At 38.5% G+C, this 12,982-nt stretch overlaps 1 protein-coding gene across 9 annotated transcripts in view; it reads left to right on the top strand.

Moving 5' to 3' along the window:
• The window catches only part of STXBP5 (syntaxin binding protein 5), a 159,264-nt gene that overhangs the window by 72,048 nt on the left and 74,234 nt on the right, over positions 1-12,982 (top strand). For all 9 annotated transcript variants that reach the window (XM_044423071.1, XM_044423062.1, XM_044423096.1 and 6 more), the window contains exon 8: positions 11,338-11,461. In XM_044423071.1, coding sequence (XP_044279006.1) covers positions 11,338-11,461 — 124 coding nt within the window. The remainder of the gene's footprint in view (positions 1-11,337; positions 11,462-12,982) is intronic.

Genomic DNA, 12,982 nt, shown 5'->3' with positions numbered 1-12,982 from the left:
TGCGCAGACAAATACTACAAAAACTGTAAACATGTGCTTTGATGGTTTTCAGATGGTGTAACCACTAAAATAAAAGTTATGATACAAGCAAAGTGATAAATTACTTCTATTTTGAGAAGCTGTTGGGAATATAATAGACTGTAGTTAGCTTTGGTAGTTTCAACTTCCATTCCAGAAAAAAATGCTGCATATAAAAGGGCTTTTTAAAGGAAATTTCAGTCAACACAAGAATAGCAGTCAGCACTTAGCAGGTACAGGTAGTTTATGCATAAATTCTTCCTGAATCTGTGTATCACAATAGAAACTGCAATTTAACCTTTGGGTCAATAAAAACCTGACCCATTAACCAATGCTAACTATTACAAAATCAGAGATAAAAATATAATGTTGACTGTATTCACACTTTGTGAACAAGCATAATTAAAAAGTAAAAAAGCAATAGCAAATGCAATCTGAACTGGCTTCTCTAAAATGTTACAAGGTAGTTTCCCAGTCCTCACTTAAGCAAAAGGGTGGATACTGCTCTGACTTGAATGGAGATTAGTATCTCAGTGGTAAAGCATGTGATTTGCATGCAGCAGGTTCCAGGTTTAATTTCTTGCATTGTCATGTAGTGCTGAAGTAGTACTTATGTTTGAAATGCTAGAGGACTGCTGCCAGTCTGAATTCGCTACGCTGAACTAGATGGACCTGGGATAAATCATCCTCCTGTGGTAGCAGTTTCAACTCCTGGACATTATCAGACAAATCCTTAGTATGTGCTATAGCGATGAAAGTGGCAGTGAGTCATGGATTCTGAGAGTGACAGAGGAAAATATATATAGAAATTAATGTGGTTGACAGTTTTGTGGTAGGATGCTCGGGACCTTTGATCTCTATTATTTCCAGTGCAAAGTGATATGATCTGGTGTATAGATCAGAATATGATTCTGATTTCAAATTATATAGGTTTCACATTCTTCAAACTTTGCAGTACAATTTTCAGTTCAAAGATATAGTAATCTGTTTGGAAATAAAATGCAGTTAAGAATGCATATGTTTAAAGAAACTGTATATAAATGGTTATTTGATGATAAAAGTTAATATATTTCCATTCCAATATTTATATACAAATCTGTGTGAATTGTTTGAATCACACATCACAGAAATATTCATAATAAACATAACAAGCACATGCAAAATAGACAGATCTGGACATTGGTAGGCTTTTATTATAGCTATATCGCAAATTTTACAGTCTGCAACATATCATTTCATGGCAATTTAACAATATTTCATATTGCAGATGTGACAATTAAAGCTTCCTGATAAAATTAAGCTTGTTGGGGCAGTTCTTAAGCTGCCCTCCACGGAGGGAAAACATTTTCATGAATAATTTCTGTTTCAATGATGTTGCCATATGTTGCAGTCTAAATAAATGTTTTTGATATATTAGATGCCTTTTATTGTGGTTCAGGGACAAATGAACCAGTAGAAAGTTTTGATAAGTTAATCAAACAGTACAGATACAGGCTGTATAAAACAAAATGCAAGCACTGCTGGGTAACCATTAGTGCCTCTCAACTTGACTGCAAATGTTGGTCAAAATGCAAAAATATGATTCCTGGAATATGAAAGTTCATTAGCATGCCTAGTCATAATGTAAGTACTGTTGGATTCAGTGAGAGTTGTTTCTAAGAATTGTCTGTAGGATTACTCCAAGATCCTTTAAGCATCATTGTCTTTGTTCAGTAGATTTCACTTAAGATATCTTGATCTTGTGGAGAGACCCTAACCTTCTGGAACAAATTTTCAGAGCGTTCAAGTGGGTTCATGAAGAAAGGACTACAGGCAAAAATTGTCTTCTCTACAGTCTGCTGCATTACTTTGATATGTCATTTCATTTACAGTAAAATATTTTATCTTTATCTCATTGGCTTGTTTAATTGTCCTGGACTTCATTTTTGTATACATATAGTTAGGTCTGCCTTATTGCTCTTCTTTTTCTGGTTGCTTTTTTAAGCAGGTAACTTAAACAAGGTAGTTGGACATCTAGTACATAGAAGCATTTAAATCATGCAAAGATTGAGTAGTCTCTACCATGGTGGCAGAGAAGGTATTTTCATCACTTTAATTCTGTGCAGAAAAAGCTGTTCAAGTTTTGTTTTGGATCATACATTTTGGGCCTTCTTGGAAGTAATGTTCACCAAGATCAATTTGATAAGCATATTATAGAAGTCACTTCTGTTTAGCTCAGGTGTGGCTCTTTAGTCTCACTGCATAGCTGTAATTGTTTAAAATACTGGATTCTCTGGTAAATGCAATTATGTACTTGAGAGGTTGGATCTTGACCAGTTGTAAGTTATATCCAATTTGGCTATAGGACATCAATAGACTATATATGATGATGCTTTCTAAGCAAGGGAGATAAAAACCATAATAATTTATGGCCCCCCGATATGATTACTGATAAGTTTTTAACAATAATTTTATGAATTGAAAGGAAATTAGTCAGAAATTATGAAACCAAATGTTGGGCACATTTACATACTTGTCCAGTAATGTGGCAAAACATTGCTTCCTTTATGAGTAGCTGACATTATAGAAATGAAGCAAAAGCTAGTATAGTAATGCTTATTAAATGAAAATTGCTAATACCTTGATCAATAGTAAATAAAACTTCCTTAGTTTTTTCTCCTTTTTATTTACATAGATCCTTGAATCACTTTTTTTACTCTTGAGTGCACAATTCTATGTATATTAAAAACAAGTATACATATACATGGAAATTCGAATGTGCCTTATACTTGCAAAAGAGTAGTTTTAACTTTTTACATTTCCATTTGCAGCTTTATTAAAACCATCATGACTACTAAGATGGTAAATTGTTTTCACCTACTTTAATTAGAATAACACTTAAAGACATATACCAGTTTTTGGTATCTTCTACTAGATGCTACCCATGATTATACCAAGCCAAGAAACATATTGGCTATTTTAAGGGAGCATTCTATAAAAGAGAGAAAATATTTTCCTTTTTTAGGACTTCTTTTGATGAATCTTCAGTCCATTCAGGAGGCAGAAGCCTATTTTTGATGTGTGATGTCTCTAATGTCACTGCTGTACCCCAAGACTGGAATTTACCCTACACCCAAAGGTTAGTGAGTGTGATTAGGTTAGGAGTTCATAGTTAAATATAGCAGTTATTTAGTATCCTCATAAGATGCTCTATTTAGCCTATGGAAGTTTCTGAGATTTTTTTTTCTTAGAAACTCTTCAAATTTCTGTATTTGAAGGACCTAAGGGAGAGAGGAAATGTTGAAGTTAAACCAGCAGTCTATGTTTAAATGTCCCTTTAAGCTGATTCCCAGCACTATTTGCCCTAACAAAATGCAAGCAGTATTTAACTTCCTTCCTTCCAGTAATCTCCATTATTAGGTTAAATAGTTTTTACTCTGCTTCAACAGTCTACCTGATTAGTGACCAAAAAGGATAAGTGCAGCATCAAGCAAACATTTTAAAAATTGTATGTATGTTTGTATATCACATCCAATATGTATACAATCTCTTTATAGTAACCACAAACAGTAAAGGATGTTAGCATGCATATAGATGTTTTGTTATATGTCCTAGTTCACTTGAAGAAAGTGATACTCTGAAATTTGTCAGTCAGATTGGTAAACAGATTCTTTGACTTGATATGCATGTCACAAGATGACAGAATTTTTAAAAATTCTGAGAGGCCAGATAAATGACCCAAGAAAAAATTGGGTTATTTATCTAGTTTGTTAGGGAAAGACAAGGCAGAATTCCTGGTTCACACATAACATCGAACAACCCATGAGCTGTGGGTCTTTAAGCCACTGTCATTTGAAGTAGGAACAGTCAAACTACACACTGCCTTGTCCAGATATTGTGTAGACCTGTTCTATGGGATTCACCTTTCTTTTTATCAATTGATTCCTGATTATTGCCCATTTGTTTTTAAAAGCCAAGATGAATTTATATTCATCTGTATAGTATTTCCACAGTACTTACCCATGGAACTGGTCTTCATTTTCCTTGTTTGCGCAGGAGTGTGACAGAGAGAATTGAGGATCAAATTGTTACATGTACAGGTCTGAAGAAGCATACAGTAACTATTTTTATCTCTGGCAGTGGAATTAATGATGGATGGGAGTTCACTTTCATCATACTTTGGCAGATCAGACCACAAAGTTAGAAGACACAGTTGTGATATGAACAAGAACTATTTGCTACCTCCCCTGCGAATAGTTAGGGTTTGATGGGACAGAATATATTCCGTATCTCATTTTGTGCTGAAGCCATTTTCTCATTTTGGAGAGGGATTTTTTGCATCAATTGATCCCCTACCTAAAGCATGGTCCCAGTTTAGGGGGCCCTGCATTTTTGATTCATTTTGTCCTCAATCTCAACTGGTTCCTTGCATTTCTGTCCCTCCAATACTCTCAAAATATGCCTGAGATAATACTGATTGTGGATATATTGTACAGAAATCGTAATTATGAAAAGTATATGTAGGGCAGGGTTCCTAGTGACTGCAGTGTGTATCATGTAGACTCTATATCTGTAGGTGGTTTACATTATTTAAAACAAACAAAACAGAAAATATGCAATATTGTTGGGGAGGAAATTTGAAGACATAACTACATATTTTTATAATCAATTCAAACCTCAATTACATTATTTATGTATTTATTTGTTACAGCTCTATTCTGCCTTTCTTTCAAGGTAGCACAAATGTAGTCCTCCTTCCTTAACCCTGTGGGAAAAGTTAATTTGGGAGACAGTGACTGGACCAGGGTCATGAATCAGCTTCATGATTGAGTGAAGACTAGAACCAGGAACTCCTGAGTCCCAGTCCAATGTTCTAAACATCACATTGCACTGATTCTTGTGGGTTGTGCAGTACAGATAAGTAATTTACAAGTTCTTAGGCAGTTAGTGATACTCTGTTACAAGCTCACATATGGAAAAGTTTTCTCTATTTTTAAAGTTTCCTTTCAGCTACAATGTTCTAGCCCATGGAATGGGTATATAATAAGAGGGTTTCTCAGAGGTAGCAAATGAGAACACTGCCTTCATGGTAGGAAAAGGGAAGAGGTTGGTATAATTTGATTTGAAGTAGTAGGAATGATGTAGCTCCTTTTCACCCAAAGCTATGGAAATATGTCTACAAGTTTGCATTATGTTACTTTCTCTATTTTTACTATAAAATTTATTGTGAACCTGCCAACCTGTAATAGGTCAAACAGGGAACTAGCTGAACAGTAAACCTCTATGTGCAAGATCACAGAAAGTCCCCCATCCTACACTCCATAAAAGTCTATTTAGCTGCAATCAGTTACAGTTTCTAGCTTGACAGTTCCTTTTTTGGTAGATGACCACAACTTTAGATTGGGAGATGATGGAACTTCTTTTGTCCCCTTCAGAGAAAGGGAAAAATATAGTTCTGGTTTTATAAAAGAAAATGTAATTCTCTGCTCTTACAGTCGGTTTTGTTTCTTCTTTTTGAATGTAGTATTAGTTGTGCAGGACAAAGAGATGTTTTCACGACAATTACAGGATTGTCTTCAGTCACTTAATTTTTACTTCTTTGTCCCTTACTTGTTTATAATGTGTTGTTTTAAATCTCTTTAAAGTTGCATTTGTGATGCTTTATAGGCACCGTGTATGAAATCTGATATCAAATGTTGTGATTTATAGCAGTAAAATGGTATAATGAGAAGTTCTATAGAAATAAAAGTAATATAGGAATGTTTTTGGTAAACTTCGAGGACATGTCTATTAACCACATAATTTTCAGTGAGAATAGAAGTTGCTTGAAAGAAACTAGAAAAGTTTCAAAGTAAAAACATTTGCAAGTTATACTCAGGTATTTTAGAAAATGTGCTTAAGTATGAAGAAAAGAGTAAAAACAAAAACTAGTAGATGAATGTGCTGGTTAACTTTGGTTAATTAGTAGTTTATTATTTTGAGATAATGTGAAAATATTTGGCTGAAATATTTGGCTGAAATATTCAGTGCACAAGGCTTATGATTGATCTGTTTAATTTTCAGTTTGCATTTTATTACATTTTGTAAAGTGTAATATTACTATTTATATTTCAGAATATTAAATTTAATAGCATTGTAATTCATTGGTTTACAAAATGTGCCGTAGAAACCTCTGGAATTCCTTAAAAGTTTATCAGAGATTCCTCAATTACAAGATTAATTATTGTGGCTAAGCTTTCCAGGAAGGCCAGATTAGTCCTGGCAATCCCTGGAGAATGTTGGCTAAGTTCCTAGCCCCTTCTAGCACCACAGAGTATGCACCCCAAAACACACTAAACTGGTTTATATTACATAAAGTTTATATGGCAGACATTCAAAGGTTCCTTAGTAGACAATAGGGTAGAAGCTTAACACTACTTGCAAAGCTTAACAGTGTAATAATAGATTTCTAAGTACTAAATTCTGGAGATGTTTTTCTTCTAAGTTATGTATATCTTGGTAATATTAGCCAATTAACACAAAGTTGCAGTTTGTGCGATGCACATTGCTTTGGCTGTGTTAGCTGATAGCTGCTGCTTATAGCGCAAAAGCTTGCACTTTTTCTGTAAAGGGGAATTGGAACTGCACTGTGTGTATAGACCTGAGGAAATAAAGATGTGCAGGAATTGTCTAACTAGAAAATAACAAGTTACATACATTTTATGTATTCAGTTAAAGTATTTAATGCACTGTTTATTAAATTTAGAAATTTGATTCCTTATTTTACAAACAATAATGCGGTATAATTTTGTTGGACCATAGATTATTTTTTATACGTAATGTATAATAGATCTAACATAGCGGGGGTGGGGGCAGTTCTGCAGTGCAGTGTGGTCTGGTCAGTTAGCAGTCACATAATGCTAGACAGGGGATGGGTGGGATCACTAGGGACTTTGAAGCTTTGGGCAAGAAACTCAGCGACCTAAAGACCTAAGAGGCCCTTTCTTCTATCTTGCCTGACCAGGGATTTGGGCAAGCCAGGGAATGTGGGTTTCAGAGGAGAACAACTGACTCAGGGTGTGGTGTCAGAAGGAGTGTTTCAAGTTCCTTGACCACAGCACCCAGTTTCTTTCCAGTGGACCTTTGGCAAGGGATGGGGTGCACCTCATGAGGATGGGGAAAAGGTCCTTCAGAAATACTCCAGTGTGCTTTGTCCAGAAGGCTTTAAACGGGGAGGGGGGAATCAGGCCCCCAAGAAACTTGTCCTGATTGGACAAGTTACGGGAGAGGACTAGGGTGTTAGAGGTAATGCAGGGACTGACAGGACTCCAACAAAGAGGGTGCCAGTATCGGGGAAGGAGAAAGCCAGGGGACCAAAAGAAAGGGATCTGTGGGAAGGAGCTGAGATGCATGTACACCAATTCTAGGAGCATGGGTAATAAGCAGGAAGAGCTTGAGGTTCTCCTGGGAATAGGAGGGTATGACCTGGTAGGGATCACAGAAACATGGTGGGATGAAAGGAAAGACTGGTATGTAAACATAGAGGGATATGTCCTGTTTAGAAAGGACAGGAAGTGAAAGAAGGGAGGGGGGCATAGCATTATATGTCAGGGAAGGGATAGGATGCAATGAGACACAAGTTGGTGTAAATGGGGATTTGGTAGAGGTGGTCTGGGTGAAACGGAAGGGTTTCAACAGGGGGAGGGACCTGACAGTGGGGATATGTTATCGCCCTCCAAGTCAACTTGAGACCCTGAATGATGCCCTGACAGTCCAGATTGACAGGATATCTCAGGTGAGGGACACAGTAATTATGAGAGATTTCAATCTTCCAGATACTAGTTGGGAGACTCACTTGGTGGCAACAGCCAGGTCACGTCACTTCCTAGACACTACAGAGGGAGAGTTTTTTATGCAAAAGTTCTGGAAGGTGATGAGAAGGAGAAATATCCTTGACTTGGTCTTGAACAACAGGGAGGAGCTGATAGATGGGGTGCAGATTAGAGTAGCTCTGGATGCAAAGCTCTCTTTCCTTTGCTTTGAGATCAGGAGAATGTGGACAAGCGGCAGGTTGAGTACTAGAAGCTGGGACTTCACAAGGGCCAACTTTGGTCAATTGAAAGCAAGACTGGGAGAAGTCTCCTGTGAGAAGATACTGGAAGGTGAGGGAGTTCAGAAGGGGTGGATGGCACTTAAAAGGGAGCTCTAGCCTTGGCAATAGCACTACTTAGCAAGGTGGGGAGATGACGGAGAGCACTGCCATGGATGAAAAAAGAGGCTGTAAGAGGGATTAGATGTAAGAGGAACCTTTCTAGGAAATGGGCACTGGGGCAAGTAGACAAAAGGGTTTACCGGGAGAAGGAGGCCCGTTGCAGAAGGATTCCTTGCAAGACTAAGGTTGATTATGAGAGGAGACTTGCAAAGAATATCAAGAACTACAAAAAGGGCTTCTATCAACATGAAATTGCAAGAGGAAGGGAAGACAGGTGATGGGACTGCTTAATAAAGGAGAAGGGAATTCGGTGACTGATGTGAGGGAACAGCACAGATGCTGAATGATTATTTTGCCTCTGTGTTCTCTCCAAAGTAGGTGGGGGAGAACTACATGGGGGACTGGATGAGGCTGGGGATTTAGATGCACAGATTAGAGTCACCCCCCTATGTCGAGGAGCTCCTCAGGGCACTGGGTGTTACAATGGCGCTGGGCCCTGATGGGTTGTACCCAATGGTACTTGGCAGAGGTCCTTTTGTGCCTGTTGGCCTCCACTTTTGAGGCATCATGGAGAATGGGTGAGGTCCCAGAGGACTGGAGAGTGGTGTCAGTGGTCCCAATTTTCAGAAAGAGTAGTACAGGGAACATGAAGAATTACAGGCCAGTTAGCCTTACATCCATTCTAGGAGAGACAATGGAAAGTAATCCTAGATAGGGAAGGGAGGTTGGTGGCCATGCAACGTAGCTTCCGTAAAAGCAGATCTTGCCAGACAAACCTCATGGAATTCTATGACAAAGTTTCAGGGTGGCTAGATGGAGGGGATGTGGTGGATGTGGTTTGCCTGGATTTCAGCAAGGCCTTTGGCAAAGTGCCTGGTTGAGAAACTGAGTTTTGGGATAGACCATTGCACTGTCCAATGGTTGACAGGCCAAAAGTAGAGGGTAACTATTAGTGAAGAGTCATCAAGATGGCAGCCAGTGACAAACAGGGTCCCCCAGGGCTCTGTCCTCAGACTGATCCTGTTCAATCTTTTCATCAATGACCTGGAAGAGGGGATGACCATTCTGCTGATCAAATTCACAGACAATATGAAAATGGGAACAGTGGCCACAACTGAGGAGCAGGTACTGTGGATCCAGAAGGATCTAGACAGACTATGGAAATGGGTGTGGGACAACAGCATGGCGTTCAATGTGGATAAGTGCAAGATTTTGCACTTGAGGCATAGGAATGGGTGTCATAAGTACAGGTTAGGGGACAAGTGCTGGAGAGCAGCACTTGTGAAAGGGATCTTGGGCTACTGGTTTACTGCAGGCTAAAGATAAGTCAGCAGTGAGATGCAGTGGTCAAGAGGGTGAATGCCACCCTTGGATGCATATCCAGAACTGTGGTTTCTTGATCGAGAGCGGTATTACCGCCACTCTATACCACTCTGGTGCGCCCACAACTGGAGTATTGTTTTCAGTTCTGGACTCCAAATTACAGGAAGGTTGGAATTGATGCAGCATAGGGCCACAAGGTATGGTGGCTGGATTGCAGGGGAAGCTGTATGAGGCAAGACTGAGAGAACTGGGGCTTTTCAGCCTGGAGAAGAGCAGACTCTGAAGGGATCTGTTGGTAGCATATAGGAACATGAGGGGGTGTCACATGGAGGTGGGTAGAGACCTGTTTTCCTCTGGAGGAGAGCAGGACACGTTCCAATGGAGCAAAACTCAATTTGGATGCTAGGAAATACTTCCTGACAGTTAGGACCCCAAGGGTATGGAATGGGCTTCCATGATTGAAGCCCCATTGGTGAAGGAGTTTAAGGATAGGCTGGACATGCACATGGTAGACATGTCATAAGTGGAGCCGGCTGGAGCTGGGGGGTCAGACTAAATGGCCCGAGAGGCCCTTTCTGCCTCACTCTATGTTTCTAACTTACATGTCATTATCTGGAAATCAGTTGTTTTGATTTTGAGGCCTACCTCTTTTCTTGAAAAATAATCTGCATATGATCAAAGAGAACTGAACCTCAAGACCTGTAATAGAAATGACTTAATATGGAATACATTAGTGCAAGAGCAGGATAGCATCCTAATCTAGGTTATTATTTCTGTATTTACAATATTTATGTACAGATAGACATCTAAGCAGCTCCCAGAGCAGTGAATAATAAAAGGTAAAAGGAATACAATACAATATTAAAAGTTACTTTAAAACAGAGTACAATTAAAAAACATGACTGGTCAGTTGAGGAGTCTTGTTGAAATAAAAATGCCTTCATTGCAGTGCTGGAAACAAAACAGTGGCGGTGCTTGCCTGACAACTAGAATCAGGGAATTCCATAGAGAAGGACTTAGCATACTGAAGGTTCTACTACGGGTAAATTCTAATCAAGCCATAGAGCCATGCAAAATCACCAGAAGTTCCTCAGCTGATGACCTCAAGTGACAGGGCAAGTTGATAAGAGAGAATGTGGTGTCTCCATTATCCTGGTCCTAGGTTATGAAGGGTTTTATATACTAGTAACAAAATCTTAAACCTGACCCAGTAGCCAATAAGCAGTGCAGATTCCCTTCGCAAAGGTGTAACCTGCTTCATTCTGTAATAGCTAACAGCTTCCAGACTAGCTTTAAGGGTAGCCACACATTTGAATTATCTAGCCTTGTGTTACAAATTCATGCACCAAGTTGCAGGAACTGTGCATTAATTGTTCACCAGCACTACAAGTAAACAAACCAGTGTAAAACTAAGGTAGCAATATTTATTCATAGCCAAAATTGAAAGAAATAGGTGCATGCTTCAGTTAAGCTATACATGACTGTTGTGGCTTAAGCAACTGGAAGTACGTATTTAATATTTCTCTCACCAGCATCAACGTGCTTTACAATATAACTGCTGCACAAGGCACAAATAATAGCATTCTTTATAGAACAAAACTAATCTTCTTAAGAATCAGGGTTACAGGTTTGCATTAAAAATATGTGTCATATAAACCCCTGAACAATTTTAGTGTTTAGATATGTATTTAATGATTATAGATTATGTTTAATTTAATTTTAATTTTCCTACTTGCAAGTGTTGCGTGTGTGTTGTGTGTGTCTGTCTGCATGTGTGTAACTTGTTATATTTCTGCTTGAAATATTCTGTTTTTCCTTATGCATAGGCAATCCATTCTGTAGCTTGGCATCATGAAGGCAAGCAATTTATTTGTAGCCATTCAGATGGAACCTTGACTATATGGAATGTAAGGAACCCTACAAAGCCATTGCAGACAATCACTCCACATGGTAAGTTCAAAATAGTCATAATACAGTCTATACACAGTTCAGCTGAAACTTAGTTGCCATCTTCCAGTTGCTGCAAATCAAACATATTCAAGAAACAGCTGCGTGCGGCTGTGGCATGAGCTAGAGTTCCTTCCTTCGCATATTCAAAGACACAGACCTTTCTTGCAAAATATTCTTCACTGATCAAAAGTGTTTGCCAGAAGCATAAACACCAAGAAGGAATCTCTGAGCATGCACAGAGCAGCTTGTTGAACCCAATCTAGTATTTAATTCTAGGAACTCTCCTTATGGGTACATTTGGGCTCCACTCTTTCTGGAGAGGCCTTTTGGAAACTAGCATGGTTGAGAGCTGTATTTTCCTTGTCTGTATCTGGGAAACACCTTTGTTCCAGGCCCCCTCCTGTACATATTGGTTATTCTCAAAGACTACCTGCATACCTGGAGAGTCTGGCCTTGTGATAAGCATCTCCTCTATCTCAATGACTGAAAGCGGCCTGCGTTCCAAGGCTCCCTATTGCTCTTCCTTCTCTGAATTCCAGCCAGGAGGCCTTGACAATGCATGGCAAAAGCAGTTATCTTTCTCACATCCAACAGGGTGGGTTCAAAAGTACCAAGTCTTGTTATTACAGACCTGGAGAATATTAAGCTAATGCTGGAAATGGAGAAATGAGAGAGAGGTGGAAGAAGAGACATAGTTAAACTGACAAAAACTCACTTTTTTTCACATTCTAAATATAGGCACTGTAGTACATTTAAAGTAAATTGAGCAGGAAAAATTGAGGCTCCATTGCTGTTCATCTTTAAACTTCCTACCACCATGAAAATGAACTTATAATATAAACATTAGTCTAAAATAATCCTACCATATTAGCTTTCTCTATCTACAAAAAGATTTCTCCAGTGGAATGTTTCCGGAATTGTGTTCTGCTATAATCACGAAGTACATAGATTTTGCTTGGCTTGCACTGGATTCTGTACTTCTAAGATGGCTTTACCTTTTCAGATATGAAAGCTGTCTTCACAATTAATCTGTGAGTCATGGTGTTCACCGTTTATATAAAATAAGTAACTGTGAAAAGTAACTATCATATTTCAGTTAATTATAACTGTATTTATACATTGAGGAAGAGTCTTTGTAAAATGGTAAACCCAGTTTCTCTTTTAAACAGAAAAAACACAACATGTTAATACCCTTTATAATTAGAGATGCATACAATGCAGGGGGACAAGTTATTTATTCTTCCATTTTCCAATTCAGTCCTATGTATATTTACATCGGAGAAAACCCCACTGAGTTTAATAGATTGAGATTTGTTTCCAGGTAAGAGCTTATAAATCAAAGCAAGCCAGAACTTTCCCTGGAAGTAAAAATGACAAAACTTAAGCTGTCATACTTCAAGCACATCATGAGAAGTCAAAACTTGTTCAAAAAGAAAACCATGCTGAGGATAGACAAAGGCAGAAGAGGAAGACCAAATATGAGATGGACTGATTCCATTAAGGATTTCCAAGAGCTGATCA

Source organism: Varanus komodoensis, unplaced genomic scaffold, assembly GCF_004798865.1.
Source record: "Varanus komodoensis strain SLA01 unplaced genomic scaffold, ASM479886v1 scaffold1, whole genome shotgun sequence".
NCBI lineage: Eukaryota > Metazoa > Chordata > Lepidosauria > Squamata > Varanidae > Varanus > Varanus komodoensis.
This window is presented reverse-complemented; position numbering and strand designations above follow the sequence as displayed.